Raw genomic sequence first — 16,553 nt, forward strand, 5'->3', positions numbered from 1 at the left:
AAGGACAGATGTGTACTCTTCCCTCTCCTGGTCTGGGACATCCCTCCCCTGGTATAAAACAGGGCAACTTCATGAACCAGGTGGAGATAAATGTTACAACTCTCCCCCAAGTCTCAGCATAAACAAGGAAACAAAAGTTGATTAAAAAAAGGTGACAACCCCATGGAATGCTCAGACACACAATCACTTCCCGTAACTCTCTTGTTCGTCTCCCACTCTTAATTATTTCTATCTCCTACCTTTGGTCTGCTCAGCTTCCTATCTCTATCTTTCTATATGGTTTACAGATTTTCTTTTGACATCATTTGATTTCCCCCCTCTTTTTGCAAGTCTGTTCTTCCCTTGGTCGCCACTCTATTTTATATGTCTCTGTATTTCTCTCTAATAAACCGATTTATTCATTTTGTACTTTTCACTTTAAAAAAAAAACCCACAAGGCAGCCGGTATGTACTGGATTCAAGATGGGAGCTGGAGCAATTGGGAGAAGCTATTCAGGAGCTGCTGCAACATACAAAAGGTGAGAGAAAAACTGTGGCCGGGGCAGTCTTGAGTGGTACCTTCCCCCGAGGAGGGGTCTGTGTGCTGCGGTTGCACTAGATTGGATTCATGCAGCAACATGGTTTTGGTTTCTCCTGCATGTATTGCTCACATTCAGCCTCAGCAAGTGTAGGCAATAGAGTAGAGAGATGGGGTGCGTTAGGAGCTATCTGTAAGCTGGGTACAGTGCATCCGAGATCAAGGGTCAAGATGATCAGCAGAACACATCAGGAGCAGCGTGAATGTGCTGAAGAGGAAACTTTGGAATGGGCAAGTTTCAGATTTCTTGTGTGAAATTTTTTTTTTTTTTTTTTAAATAAATGATCAAGTGATAAGTATTTTTAGGCTTATAGTATAGAGAGGGGGTCCTGCGACAGTGGCTGTACCTCCAAATAAAAATGCAATTGCGTCGTATTGATTGTTTTCTTTTTAGAATGTGGCTGATTTAAGTGTCAACCAAGCCAAAAGAAATAACACTTCTCTTCTAGGAATGCCCACCTTGAAGAAGTTCTATTTCGTGTGTCTAATTCTGTTAGATTCAGGAGATGGTTCTGTGATAGTAGATTGGCGGTTAGGATCAGATCAGCCATGATCTTATTGAATGGCGGAGCAGGCTCGAGGGGTCAATTGGCCTACTCCTGCTCCTATTTCTTATGTTCTTATGTGACTAGTGGGATACCGCAGGGATCAGTGCTTGGGCCCCAGCTATTCACAATATACATCAATGATTTGGATGAGAGAACCAAATGTAATATTTCCAAGTTTGCTGACGACACAAAACTAGGTGGGATTGTGAGTTGTGAGGAGGATGCAAAAAGGGTTCAAGGCGATTTAGACAAGTTGACTGAGTGGGCAAATACATGGCAGATGCAGTATAATGTGGATAAATATGAAGTTATCCACTTCGGTAGAAAAAACAGAAAGGCAGAGTATTATTGAAATGGTGATAGATTGGGAAATGTTGATGTACAAAGGGACCTGGGTGTACTTGTACACCAGTCACTGAAAGCAAACATGCAGGTGCAGCAAGCAGTTAGGAAGGCAAATGGTATGTTGGCCTTCATTGCAAGAGGATTTAAGTACAGGAGCAAGGATGTCTTACTGCAGTTATACAGGGCCTTGGTGAGGCCACACCTGGAGTACTGTGTTCAGTTTGGTCTCCTTACCTAAGAAAGGATGTACTTGCCATAGCGGGAGTGCAGCGAAGGTTCACCAGACTGATTCCTGGGATGGCAGGACTGTCGTATGAGGAGAGATTGGGTCGACTAGGCCTGTATTCACTAGAGTTTAGAAGAATGAGAGAGGATCTCATTGAAACGATGCAGGGAGGATGTTTCCCCTGGCTGGGGGGTTCTAGAACAAGGGGTCACAGTCTCAGGATACGGGGTAGGGCATTTAGGACTGAGATGAGGGGAAATTTCTTCACTCAGAGGGTGGTGAACCTGTGGAATTCTCTACCACAGCAGGCTGTGGAGGCCAAGTCACTGAATATATTTAAGGTGGTAGATAGATAGATTTCTAGACACAAAAGGCATCAAGGGGTATGGGGAGAGAGCAGGAATATGGTATTGAGATAGAGGATCAGCCATGATCTCATTGAATGGCGGAGCAGGCTCGAAGGGCCGAATGGCCTACTCCTGCTCCTATTTTTCTATGTTCTATGCTCCTCTCTCAGACGGGATTTCCGTGTCTCTTTTACCTTGTTCATCTTCATTGCTTTCTGTTTCTCTTCTCGTGTTTGATCAGGTATCTACCAAAACTCGCTTTCACAGCCACATATCTTTCCTCAGCAACCGTCTCCGGCTCGGACTTATTCCACGTGGATTCCAACTGAAATTCCACCCTTCATGTTTTGGATCCACCCAGGATTACAGATATCGGAGATATTCAGCGTTCCTCGAACCACTGCTCTCGCCGTATCCAGAGATCCACGCTCAATGCCATGCACCACCACATCCACGCTCTCGACCTCTCCCTTCAGCAGCACCGACTCACTATCTCAAAGCTGTCCTGGTCCAGTTCCATTTCATCCTTCTCCTCATTCAGCGCTTTAACAAAAAACTTTTCTTCCTTTCAGGTTTCAAGGATTGTAAGCTTCAACAACTCTTGGACACCAACACCCCGCCAGAATCTTCTTCCCCTTCACTTTCCTCTGACCCCATCACTTCTTCCAATCTCACCTCCTGCCGTGTTTTCACCAGCCCTTCTGACCCCGAACGATCAGTCCACAGCAAAGGCCGGAGCTTCATCCCCTTACGCCCCCACCTCAATGAATTTCGAGCTCGGCAAGACGCGGAGCGCTTTTTCCTTCGCCTTCGTGCCCACTTCTTTGGCCAAGAGTCTTCCCTCCGCACGGCTGATCCTTTCTCCCGTTTTCAGAATTCTCGTTCTATCTGGACCCCTACCTCTGGCCTCTTAACCTCTAGATCTTTTCATGGCGTTACATCGGCCGTCTCAATTTCTCTGTTCCCCTTACCCACTCCAACATACCTCCCTCTGAACTTGCAGCACTCCATTCTCTCAGATCCACCCCGACATTGTCATTAAACCTGCCGACAAGGGTGGCGCTGTTGTTGTTGGGCGAACCGACCTCTACCTAGCAGAGGATAAACGCCAACTCTCCGACACCTCCTCCTACCTCCCCCTGGACCATGACCCCACTACCGAACATCAAGCCACCGTTTCCAAGACTGTCACTGACCTCTGGAGATCTTCCTTCCACGGCCGCCAACCTCATAGTTCCCCAACCCCGCTTCTACCTCCTTCCCAAGATCCACAAACAGGATTGCCCTGGTAGACCCATCGTTTCAGTCTGTTCTTGCCCCACGGAACCTAGCTCGACTATTTTTTCTCCCCTTGTCGAGTCTCTTCCCTACATCCGCGACTTTCCGCCACCAACAGTTTCCTGGCCCTGTCTCCTTTTCACTATGGACATCCAATCCCTCTATGCCTCCATCCCCCACCAGGATGGCCTGAGGGTGCTCCGCTTCTTCCCTGAACAGAGGCCCAACCAGTCCCCTACCACCACCACCCTCCTTCACCTGATTGAACAACTTCTCCTTTGGCTCCACTCACTTCCTCCAAATTAAAAAGGTGTTACTATGGGAACCCGCATGGGTCTGAGCTATGCCTGCCTTTTTGTGGGATATGTGGAACACTCTTTGTTCCAGTCCTACTCGGGTCCCCTCCCTCACCTCTTTTTCCGGTACATTGATAACTGTATCTGTGCCATTTCCTGCTCTCGCCTTGAACTAGAAAATTTCATTCACAATTTCCACCCTTCCCTCACCTTCACATGGTCCATCTCTGACTCTTCCCTTCCTCGACTTCTCTGTCTCCATCTCTGGGGATAAGCTATTGATAAACATTCACTAGGAGACTCCCAGCTACCTGGACTACACTTCCTCCCACCGCGCTTCCTGTAAGGACTCTATGCCATTCTCTCAGTTTCTCCGTCTCCGCTACATCTGTTCTGACTATGCCACCTTCCATACTGGTGCTTCCGACATGTCTTCACGTTTCCACAAACGAGGATTCCCCTCTACTGTGGTTGGCACGGCCCTTGACCACGTCCGTTCTATTTCCCGCATTTCTGCTCTCACCCCTTCCCCTCCCTCCCGGAGCCAGTAAATAAACCTGAAATTGTGAGATTCTGCATTAAAATCAGAAACACTTTTAAGTGAACAAAAAAATAGGCAATTGATTACATCAGTCACTTACCCACTCTGCCATAGAATCCAGAAGGAACTGCAATCTGAATATCAGTCTTCACAATAACTTTATCTTGAGCAAGGACCACATAATCATAGGCACTGCAAACAAGCAGAGTGTGTGAGCAGGGCAGCTGAGTTATTATCACTCTCCCATCACACGGAGGGGGGAAACACAAATCCACACACACAAAATTATAAACGCATCGTTATAAACTACTTGTACACATGAACACACAGCAGCTCTTGGGTTTCTTCAAATTAAAATTCTACAGCAATATAAACGTGCAAGTCTGATAAAGAATTATTGCTCATTCGAGTGGGGAAGGGGCAAATAACAATGATGCCTGTGGTTGAACAACCCACTGACCGTCAGAGAGAGAGAAAGGCCAACAACCCCGGCTCTGTGCCCACCCCCCCCCCACAAAACATCCCGAGCGCCTCTCTCCCCCGCCTCCCGCCCCATCCCAACCAAACCGGGGCTCCTCTCCCCCCCCCCCCCACCCCACCAAACCGGGGCTCCTCTCCCCCCCCCACCCCACCAAACCGGGGCTCCTCTCCCCCCCACCAACCCGAGTTCCTCTCCACCACCCCCCCACCAAACCGAGCTACTCTTTCCCCCCCCCCCGCCACCAAACCGAGCTCCTCCCCCCCCCCGCCACCAAACCGAGCTCCCCCCCTCCCCACCACCAAACCGAGCTACTCTCCCCCCCGCCACCCAACCAAACCGGGGCTCCTCTCCCCCCAACCCCACCAAACCGAGCTACTCTCCCCCCCACCCACCCGAGCTCCTCTCCCCCCCACCGACCCGAGCTCCTCTCCCCCCCACCGACCCGAGCTCCTCTCCCCCCCACCCCGCCGACCCGAGCTCCTCTCCCCCCCCCAACCGACCCGAGCTCCTCTCTCCCCCCCCCCACCGACCCGAGCTCCTCTCCCCCCCACCCCGAGCTCCTCTCCCCCCCCCAACAACTCGAGCTCCTCTCCCCCCCCCACCAACCCGAGCTCCTCTCCCCCCCCCACCAACCCGAGCTCCTCTCTCCCCCCCCCCCACCAACCCGAGCTCCTCTCCCCCCCCCCACCGACCCGAGCTCCTCTCTCCCCCCACCGACCCGAGCTCCTCTCCCCCCCACCCCGAGCTCCTCTCCCCCCCACCCCGAGCTCCTCTCCCCCCCCCAACAACTCGAGCTCCTCTCCCCCCCCCCACCAACCCGAGCTCCTCTCTCCCCCCCCCCACCAACCCGAGCTCCTCTCTCCCCCCCCCCCACCAACCCGAGATCCTCTCTCCCCCCCAACCAACCCGAGCTCCTCTCTCCCCCCCACCAACCCGAGCTCCTCTCCCCCCCCCACCAACCCGAGCTCCTCTCTCCCCCCCCCCACCAACCCGAGCTCCTCTCTCCCCCCCCCCACCAACCCGAGATCCTCTCTCCCCCCCCCCAACCAACCCGAGCTCCTCTCTCCCCCCCCCCCCCCACCACCAACCCGAGCTCCTCTCCCCCCCCCCCCGAGCTCCTCTCCCCCCCCCCCCCCCCGAGCTCCTCTCCCCCCCCCCCGAGCTCCTCTCCCCCCCCCAACAACCCGAGCTCCTCTCCCCCCCCCCCCCACCAACCCGAGCTCCTCTCCCCGAGCTCCCCCCCCCAACCAAACCGAGCTCCTCTCCCCCCCACCAAACCGAGCTCCTCTCCCCCCCCCCCGAGCTCCTCTCCCACCCCGCCGACCCGAGCTCCTCTCCCACCCCGCCGACCCGAGCTCCTCTCCCCCCCCCACCGACCCGAGCTCCTCTCTCTCCCCCCCCCCACCAACCCGAGCTCCTCTCTCTCCCCCCCCCCCACCCCGAGCTCCTCTCCCCCCCCCACCAAACCGAGCTCCTCTCCCTGAGCTCCCCCCCCCACCAAACCGAGCTCCTCTCCCCCCCACCCCCGAGCTCCTCTCCCCCCCCGCCGACCCGAGCTCCTCTCCCCCCCCACCGACCCGAGCTCCTCTCTCCCCCCCCCCCACCAACCCGAGCTCCTCTCCCCCCCCCCCCCCACCAAACCGAGCTCCTCTCCCTGAGCTCCCCCCCCACCAAACCGAGCTCCTCTCCCTGCCTCCTCTCCCGCCACATCACCCGGGAAAGAGTCAGGGAAGGAAGAGAGAGAAAAAAAAGCAGGGTAAATAAAATAGTGAGTTGTAAGAAATAGTGAGGAAAAAGTTGGGAGTGAAAATAAGCAAAGTGAAGTAAAAAAAAGTGATGGAAAAATAATGAAGGTAAAAAATAGAGAATTGGATAAAATAGTGAGAAAAACGTGAAGGGGAAAAAAGGTAAAGAGTGAGGGTGAAACAGTGAATTATAGTTAAAGGGGATTGAATGGCGCGGTGACATTAGCCGCTCGGGGGCCGCGCTGCCCCAGCCGCCCTCACCTGTAAAGGTCGTAGCCGGCCGCCCGCTCCGAGCCCCGGGTCGGCTGGTGTGCGTTGTCGCTCAGCCTGGCGAACTGGAGCACGGCTTTCTCCTCCCGGGCCCGCTTCGCCGGGGACAGGAGGGCGGCGGCGGCGGCTTCAGAGCAGGGCATGGCACCGAGAGAAGAGAGGAGAGACACCGGGTTACTGGCGGACTGCAGCCCGATAACCAGCCAGTTTCAAACCGCCCGCCCAAACCCAGCCAATCACCGCAGCCCGCTTCAAACCGCCCACCCAAACCCAGCCAATCACCACAGCCCGCTTCAAACCACCCGCCCAAACCCAGCCAATCACCGCAGCCCGCCCAATCCCAGCCAATCACCGCAGCCCGCCCAAACCCAGCCAATCACCGCAGCCCGCTTCAAACCGCCCGCCCAAACCCAGCCAATCACCACAGCCCACCCAAACCCAGCCAATCACCACAGCCCGCTTCAACCAGCCCGCCCAAACCCAGCCAATCACCGCAGCCCACTTCAACCAGCTCTCTCAAACCCAGCCAATCACCGCAACCCGCTTCAACCAACCCAAACCCAGCCAATCACCGCAACCCGCTTCAAACCGCGTGCCCAAACCCAGCCAATCACCGCAGCCCGACAACTAGCCCGCCCAAACCCAGCCAATCACCACAGCCCGCTTCAAACCACCCGCCCAAACCCAGCCAATCACCGCAGCCCGCTTCAAACCGCCCGCCCAAACCCAGCCAATCACCAAAGCCCCCCAAAACCCAGCCAATCACTGCAGCCCGCTTCAAACCGCCCGCCCAAACCCAGCCAATATCCGCAGCCCGACAACCAGCCCGCCCAAACCCAACCAATCACCGCAGCCCGCCAAAACCCAGCCAATCTCCGCAGCCCGCTTCAAATAGCCCGCCCAAACCCAGCCAATCACAGCCTGCCAAACACCCAGCCAATCACAGCCTGCCAAAACTCAGCCAATCAACGCAACCCACTTTAAACCGCCCGCCAAAACCCAGCCAATCACCGCAGCCCGTCAAAACCCAGACAATCACCGCAACCCGCTTCAAACCGGCTGCCCAAACCCAGCCAATCACCGCAGCCCGCTTCAAACTGCCTGCCACCCAGCCAATCACCGCAGCCCACCAAAACCCAGCCAATCACCACAGCCCGCTTAACACCCAATCACCACAGCCCGCTTCAACCAGCTCGCCAAACACCCAGCCCATCACCGCAACCCGCTTCAAACAGCCCACCCAAACGCAGCCAATCACCGCAATCCACTTCAACCAGCCTGCCCAAACCCAGCCAATCACCACAGCCCGCTTCAACCAGCCCGCCCAAACCCAGCCAATCACCACAACCCACCCAAACGCAGCCAATCATCGCAATCCACTTCAACCAGCCCGCCAAAGACCCAGCCAATCATCGCAGCCCGCCAAAGACCCAGCCAATCACTGCAACCTGCTTCAAACAGTCCGCCCAAACTCAGCCAATCACTGAAACCCCGCCAAAAACTCAACCAATCACAAAGCTGCTGCCAACAGCCCACCCAAAATCCAGCCAATCTCAAACCCGCCACCAACAGCACGCCAATCACAAAACTGCCTCAAACAGCACGCCCAAAACTCAACCAATCACCAAGCACCGAAAACCGCCAATCCCATCGAGCTTCATTACTTAAAATGACATTGATGCATTTTGAAACCAGATTAATTAATATGAGCGTTCCTCGGTGGGACAAGCCCCACTCCTAGTTTCACACCAAGATCTCCTCCCTCAACCTCTGCACCAAACAATTCCTCATCCTCAATAATTTCAATCGTCATCTCAACTATAATTTCACTGATCCCTCCATTTAAACTCTCCTACCCATATTCACGGACACCTCCTCAACCTCGCCATCGCACATGGTCGCTCTACTCCCATCGCCTCGATGGCCACCTCTCACCGTTTCCTTGTGTCCCTCATCACTCCGATCACACTATCCTCCTTCAACTGCACTTCCTTCTGCCTCTTCCCCTGGAATAAACTCTCCCCCAAGTCACTTGCAACTGCACTTCAAACTCCCAACTTTGGCCCTCCAATCACACCCATCAATCTGCTCAACCACTCCCTCTCCTCTACCTTTGATGGCCTTGTTCGTCAAAAAAACCTTTACTCTCTCCCATCCTGGTTGTTCCCCCTTGTAATGGCCCCCAACTTCGCCAAAACCACCCTCTTCTCCAGGATCATCTAACGTCTTCACTCCAGTATCAAATGTCTCCTTCAATACCTCTCCCCTACCTCCTCAACTCTCACTTCCATCAAGTTCGAGGAACTCTGACTACTTTGTCACTGTAACCATCCATTCAGCTGCCTCTTCAGCTTCCCATCCCGAGCCCCTTGCCCATTAGGTCAAACCTTCCCCCAAGGCTCACCACTGATCCTGCATCTTTCTCCAATTTCTTTCCTATATCCCCTCATGCCCTCTCAGAGCTCATCTTGTCCACGAGACCTACTTCCTGCCCCTGAACACCCAATTTCCCATTCTCATCCACTTGTTGACTGAGATTCTAAATGGTTCCCTCTACTCGAGTGCTGTCCCCCTCTCTTTCAAAACTGCCGTCATCGTGACCCCACAATGTAAAACCCTCAGTCCCTGAAAAGTAGTAATCTCCAATCTCCCTTTTTTTTTTCCAAGTGCTTGAATGAGGTGGCGTCTTCCTGTAACTCCATATTTCAATCTCTCCAAATCAGATTTCCGCCCCCATCACGGTACTGAAATGGCCTTATTCAAGGTCATAAATTACATCCTCTGACTGCCACTATCCCTCCTCAACCTGTCGACAGCCTTTAACACTGCCGACCATAACCATTACCACACCATTGATCTATTTTATTTCCTTTCCAGTTTTGAAAAAGGGTTTCGACCCGAAACGTCAACTCTAATTTCTCTCCATGGATGTTGCCTGACCTGCTGAGTTTTTCCAGCATTTTCTGTTGTTATTACCATTACCACTCCGTTGTCCAGCTCAGTGGGACTGCCCTCGCTTGGTTCCACCCTTACCTACACACACGTGAGTGTACAGTTGTTTAATAAATCTTGGGTCACAGCTTTCATTTTCCAATGGCAGACCTCCCCGACGGTTGAGGGAAAGTCTACACATGCCATCAGAAAATATGGTGATCAGTGGTTGCCCACTATACAGCAAATATTCATCACTGTTCCAGCTCGGCTGCCACAGGCAGTGCAAGGAAAGGCCACCTCTTGCATTGGTTCTCTATGCCGTGGGACACAACATGGTCCCTGGCAATGCTGCCATCACCAGCAGCACCAACTCTTCTACTTGGTCCCCAGTTATAAAACTACAGTGCTTATTTAAGAACTTATTTATACAGTGCATTTTCACATGCTTAGGACACAGATTTTTACATAGAAACATAGAAGATAGGAGCAGGAGTAGGCCATTCAGCCCCTCGAGCCTGTTCCGCCATTTAATGAGATCATGGCTGATCATCCAAATTCAGTACCCTGTCCCTGCTTTCTCCCCATATCCCTTGATCCCCTTAGCCTTAAGAAATATATCTAATTATTGAATATATTTAATGAATTGGCCTCAACTGTCTCCTGTGGTAGAGAATTCCACAGGTTCACCACTCTCTGGGTGAAGAAATTCCTCCTCATCTCTGTCCTAAATGGCTTACCCCTTATCCTTAGACTGTGACCCCTGGTTCTGGACTCCCCCGCCATTGGGAACAGCCTTCCTGCATCTAGTCTGTCTAGTCCCGTTTAGCCATTTGCCTATTGTACCTGTGCTGACTCGGTGAAGGAGCAATATACTTGGGCCCCTTCTCCTTGCCCTCTCACATGAACGTACGTAAATGATGGAAAGGAAAAGACCAGCTGGTCCGTCAAGCCTGTCCCATATAGTCACGGTGCAACATAACACGGTGCCACCCATCCCAGGGGAGGGGGGAAACAAAATTGGTGTAATTACTCTCCAACGCCGATCATGTAAGTTCCAGGAGACCAGTCACCCATTGCTCCACCCACCTTTTGTGACATCTGCTACAGTTATAAACTTGCCCAGCTCCCTTTTAAACACCTGCAGTGAGTCCGCACTCGCTGCAGGAGCCAGCAACTTGTTCCAAAGGTCAATGACTGAAGAGAAAAGCCTCCTGCCATCTAACCTAGCTCTACGCTAATGTAGCTCTTGTCCTGTCCATGATTTTCACCCGTCTGTACGAAAGCTCCCATTTCTTGGAGCGCCCTGGTGTACATGCCACCAGGACCAGCAGTCCGACCTGTTTCAAGACTGCTTATTCTATCCAGGACTATACCAGCATCCACTTTGACACCTGCAACTTTCGGATCAACTGTTCACGGCATTGTTGGTAATCGAGTATCGTCTTCTGGAGTGAAGATTGATACAAAGTAGCCATTTAAAACCTCTGTCATATCCTGCAAGTCCCTCATGTATCTGCCCAGAGTAATCCTTCATTGGCTCTATGCAGTTACAAGATCATAAGAAATAGGAGCAGGAGTAGACCACTCGAGCCTGCTCCGCCATTCAACAAGATCATGGCTGATCTTCTACCTCAACTCCACCTTCCAGCACTATCCCCATATCCCTCGATTCCCCCAAAAATTAATCGACCTCTGTCTTGAATATGCTCAACGACTGAGCCTCCACAGCTCTCTGGGGTAGAGAATTCCAAAAATTCACCGCCCTCTGAGTGAAGAAATTTCTCCTCATCTCAGTCCTAAATGGCCGACCCCTTATTCTGAGACTGTGACCCCTGGCTCTAGACTCCCCAGTCAGGGGAAACATTTTCCCCGTCAAACCCCTTAAGAATTTTATATGTTTCAATTAGATCACCTCTCATTCTTCTAAACTCCAGAGAATATAGGCCTAGTCTATTCAATCTCTCCTTATAGGGCAATCCCCTCATCCCAGGAACCAGTGAATCTTCATTACACTCCCTTTAAGGTAAGTATGTCTTTCCGAAGGTAAGGAGACCAGAACTGTACACAGTACTCCAGGTGTGACCTCACCAATGCCCTGTATAATTGTAGTAAGACTTCTTTACTCTTATACTCTAATCCCTTTATAACAAAAGCTAACACACCATTTGCTTTCCTAATTGCTTGCTGTACCTGCATGTTAACTTCCTGTGATTCATGTACAAGGACACCCAGGTCCCTCTGAATGCAAACATTTCCCAGTCTCTCACCATTCAAGAATACTCTGCTTTTTTGTTTTTCCTACCAAAGTGGATAACTTCACACTTCCCCACATTGTATTCCATTTGCCATGTTCTTGCCCACTCAGTCAACCTGTCTATATCTCTCTGCAGCCTCCTCACAGCTTACTTTCCCACCTAACTTTGTATCATCAGCAAACTTGGATACGGTACACTCAGTCCCTTCATCCAAGTCATTAATATAGATTGTAAATAGCTGAGGCCCAAGCACTGATTCTTGTGGTACCCTGCTAGTTACAGCCTGCCAACCCGAAAAAGTCCCATTTATTCCTACTCTCTGTTTTCTGTCCATTAACCAATCCTCAATCCATGCTAATATATTACCCCCAATCCCACGAGTTCTAATTTTGTGTAATAACCTCGTGTGGCAGCTTATCGAATGCTTTTTGAAAATCCAAATACACATCCACTGGTTCCACCTTATCCATCCTACTAGTTACATCTTCAAAAAAACTCAACAGATTTGTCAAACACGATTTCCCTTTCATAAAACCATGTTGACTCTGCCTAATCATATAACGATTTGCTAAGTGCCTTGTTACCACGTCCCTAATTATTAATTGTTCTCCGACTCCTAGCCTAGCTTAAAAAGATTTTATTAATGCTACCGTAGTTAGTCACTGCCATCTTCTTCAGTGTCCTTTTAGCTACTCTAATAGTAGCTTTTGTTGCCTTTAGCTGGGCGTAATACCTATCTCAGTTCTCTGATGACTAACTCCAAGTCTGTAAAAGTATTTTTACTCATGTTTGATTTGTCCTTGCACAAGTCCAGTTAGCCACTTTGGCTTTATTTTACCAGGTGTCCTTCTTTTGACTCCAATGGCATGAATATTTTGCATTAGGATGGTTTTTAAAGGTATTCCATTTGTCTTGTGTGCTAGTAATATACCAGTCTAGTAGGGCTGTCCCGATCGACCAGATTCTAGTCCTCTGCCAACTTTACAAAATTAGCCCGCTTGAAAGCCGGAATTCCTATTTTTTCCTTTTTCAAATCTTTATCTACTCTCCTTTTAAAATCTATTATAGATTTTGTTAGTGCTGTGGGTTGTGGGAATGCGGGGAGTGTTAGCACTGTGCGTTGTCCAAACGGTCCTGCAACGCGTCAATTTTAAAATTCTCATCCTTGTTTTCAAATCCCTCCATGGCATCCCCCCTCCCTAGCTCTGCAACCTCCTCCAGCCCCACAAGATCTCTGCACTCTTCCATTTCTGGCCTGTTGCGCATCCCCGCTTTTAATAGCTCCACCACTGACAGCCCCGTCTTCAGCTTCATAGGCCCCAAGATCTGGAAATCCCTCCCTAAATCTTTCCGCCTCTCTCTGCTCCTTAAAACCTACCTCTTTCACCAAGCTTTGGGTCACCAGACTTAGTATCTCCTTATGGGGCTCGGTGTCAAATTTTGTTTGATAACTCTCCTGTGAAGTGCCTTGAGACATTTTACTACATTAACAGCGCTATATAAATGCAAGTTGTTGTTGGGTGTTAGCACTGTGCATTGTCTGAACTATAGGTAGAAAGGTTATACCAGCAGTGCCACTTGACACTGGTATCTCAGCTTAGTCAGTCAATCAGATCTTAAAGGCCATAGAATCATAGAAGATAGGAGGAGTAGGCCACTCGGCCCCTCGAGCCTGCTCCGCCATTCAATGAGATCATGGCTGATCATCCAAACTCAGTACCTTGTCCCTGCCTTCTCCCCATATCCCTTGATCCCTTTAGCCTTAAGAAATATATCCAACTCCTTCTTGAATATATTTAATGAATTGGCCTCAACTGCCTTCTGTGGTAGAGAATTCCACAGGTTCACCACTCTCTGGGTGAAGAAATTCCTCCTCATCTCAGTCCTAAATGGCTTACCCCTTATCCTTAGACTGTGACCCCTGGTTCTGGACTCCCCCGCCATCGGGAACATCCTTCCTGCATCTAGTCTGTCCAGTCCTGTTAGAATTTTATAAGTTTCAATGAGATCCCCTCTCATTCTTCTAAACTCCAGCGAGTATAAGCCCAATCGACCCAATCTCTTATACGTCATTCCTGCCATCCCAGGTATCAGTCTGGTGAATCTTTGCTGCACTCCCTCCATGGCAAGAACATCCTTCCTCAGATAAGGCGACCAAAACTGCACACAATACTCAAGGTGTGGTCTCACCAAGGCCCTGTACAACTGCAGCAAGACATCCTTGTTCCTGTACTCGAATCCTCTTGCTACGAAGACCAACATACCATTTGCCTTCTTAACCGCCTGCTGCACCTGCATGCTTACCTTCAGCGACTGGTGCACAAGGACACCCAGGTCTCGTTGCACTTCCCCTTTTCCCAATCTATTGCCGTTCAGATAATAATCTGTCTTCCTGTTTTTGCCACCAAAGTGGATAACCTCACATTTATCCACATTATACTGCATCTGCCATATCACCCACCCGACTGCCTCCAGCCTACCTGCCACTAACTGATCAAATTACACAATTCAGGCAGAATGCTGAGTGACTGGTGTCCAATTACACCTCCCAATTTCCTGCGTTGTCTGTACACTAAAGGACACGTTGCCCATCGATCCATCCTTAAAATAATGGCTAACACTACTGATTTCAGACAACGCACAGCGCTAACACCATCGAGTTACGAGAATGCACAGGGCTAACATTTCTCATTCCCGGACACTACTTAAATAATTTTATTTTTATAAAATGACAATTGGAAAGACAGGCGCAGTCAAAAGAAAACTACAAAAGTTAGCAAAACTTTTTAAAAAGGAGCACAGACAATAAACTGCAAATCATTAATTTAAAACAATTTAATCAAATTAAAAGTAAAATGTCCGCAATGCTCTCCGGTCCCTCAAGCGGACACCGCCTGCTCCCTCTCTCCAGGGACACCCAGGCGCAGACAGAGCCACAGAAGAGAGGCAGGCAATCAGGCTGAACAACCCCCTCGTCCACACACAGCCTGGACCCGTGGATGGGCACCTTGGCCAGGCCCACATGGAGGTCTTCTGACTTTTTTTTAAATTCATTCACGGGAGGTGGGCATCGCTGGCAAGGCCAGCATTTATTTCCTTGAGGTGGTGGCAAACTGCTGCAGTCACACAGCGATTATGATACAACTTAGTAGTGGCTTGCTAGGCCATTTCATAAGAATTAACCACTTTGCTGTGGGTCTGGAGTCACATAGGCCAGACCGGGTAAGAACAGCAGATTTCCTTCCCTAAAGGACATTAGTGAACCAGATGGGTTTTTAAGGGCAATTTACAACAGTTTCTTGGTCACCATACTAGCTTTCTATTCCAGATTTATTTAATTAGATGCCCTGGTGGGATTTTAACCTCATGTCTCCAGGCCTCTCTGGATTACTAGTCCAGCAACAATGGACTGAAGTGCAGCCAGAAATTGAGTAGTAGTCTCTTCAGATAGTGGAAGAGGGGCTGAAACATGGCACACTCCGTCTATACGTGAAACATCCTGGCCGCAAACATTTCAGGCAGACTGAGAGTGCGTGAATGTTTAATAATGGAGCTAGAGTCAATTGGAAAATCGAAGCTATTCACTTGTCTTTCTTTCAGTACAGAGACCTACCGTCACGCTAAAGAAATGTAAATATTTTGCAGTTTGTAAAAAATAAACTATTCAGAACCAAAATAAATGAAATATTGTTACTGTGCAATGGAAGTCAGAATCCACAAGAGCCTAGTGATTGATAATGAGGATTTAAAGAAAAATAAAATGCACCAGAATTAGAATATATCGTTATTACAATTCTACAAATGTCCAAATTAGGAGCTATGGGGATCTATATTGAAACAAGCTAGTTCAGAGTCTTTTGCTGAACGACACGAGCGGCTGCAAGCCCCGACACAATGTAACACAAACACTCGCCGCTTTGCTACAATCCCGCCCCCGCCGCTAAAGAAGCGAATGGGAATCGGGGGGGAAGAGCAGCAGCGACCTCCTCTCCTGGCCTAGTTTGCCAGTCTCCCTGCACCGGTTCCGTGTTGGTGTTTACCCGGCCGGAGATGTACCTTTCCCGGAGCAATTTCCAGCCCGCTTCATCACGGAACTGCACAGCGCCTTTCCAAACACGGCGGCTCCCGCAAAGTCACCGGAGACACCAACCCAGCAACGGAGCGGCCCTTTAAACAGAGCCATGGTGCAGCACCAAGCCTGGTGCATGGTGGGACTCCCTACCAGATGATCAGAAACGCCTTTCAATGTGGAGCCGGCCTCTCTAGAAGCCCACTGGCTACAATAACTGAGATGTTAAACACACCTCTGACTCTTTTCCTCCTGTTTCTCGCGCTGTCCATTAGTATACAGTTCATTAATATGCGAAGTTCAGTCATATACAAAGTTCATGAATATGCAAAGTTCATTAATATGCAAACTGCAGTAGTATACAAAGTTCATTAATATGTGAAGTTCAGTAATATAGTTAATTAATATGCAAAGATCATTAACATGCAAAATGCAGTAGTATACATAGTTCATTAATATGTGAAGTTCAGTAATATTCTTAGTTCATTAATATGCAAAGATTATTAATATGCAAAATGCAGTAGTATATAAAGTTCATAAATATGTAAAATTAATTAATATGCAAAATGCAGTAGTGTTACATCGTTATATTATTACATCGTTATATGGAACTACTTTGGTTAGTGTATTTATATTGCTAT

The 16,553-nt window shown here is 49.9% G+C and overlaps 1 protein-coding gene across 2 annotated transcripts in view; it reads right to left on the reverse strand.

Annotated features, from left to right (window-relative positions):
- The window catches only part of dut (deoxyuridine triphosphatase), a 30,111-nt gene extending 14,045 nt beyond the window's left edge, over window positions 1-16,066 (reverse strand). The window contains exons 1-3 of one of the 2 annotated variants that reach the window (XM_085972118.1): window positions 15,900-16,066; window positions 6,646-6,781; window positions 4,259-4,350 (exon numbers count right to left, since the gene is read on the reverse strand). In XM_085972118.1, the coding sequence (XP_085828244.1) occupies window positions 4,259-4,350; window positions 6,646-6,781; window positions 15,900-16,050 (379 nt within the window). In that variant the 5' untranslated portion in view covers window positions 16,051-16,066. Of the gene's footprint in view, window positions 1-4,258; window positions 4,351-6,645; window positions 6,909-15,899 lie in introns of those variants that run through there. The other variant, XM_085972117.1, reaches the window with a different exon arrangement.
- Between the last annotated feature and the right edge of the window lie 487 nt (window positions 16,067-16,553).

The sequence above is a fragment of the Somniosus microcephalus genome, chromosome 32 (assembly GCF_052327205.1).
Source record: "Somniosus microcephalus isolate GS21.2 chromosome 32, FLI_Smic_1.0, whole genome shotgun sequence".
In the NCBI taxonomy this organism is placed as follows: Eukaryota; Metazoa; Chordata; class Chondrichthyes; order Squaliformes; family Somniosidae; genus Somniosus; species Somniosus microcephalus.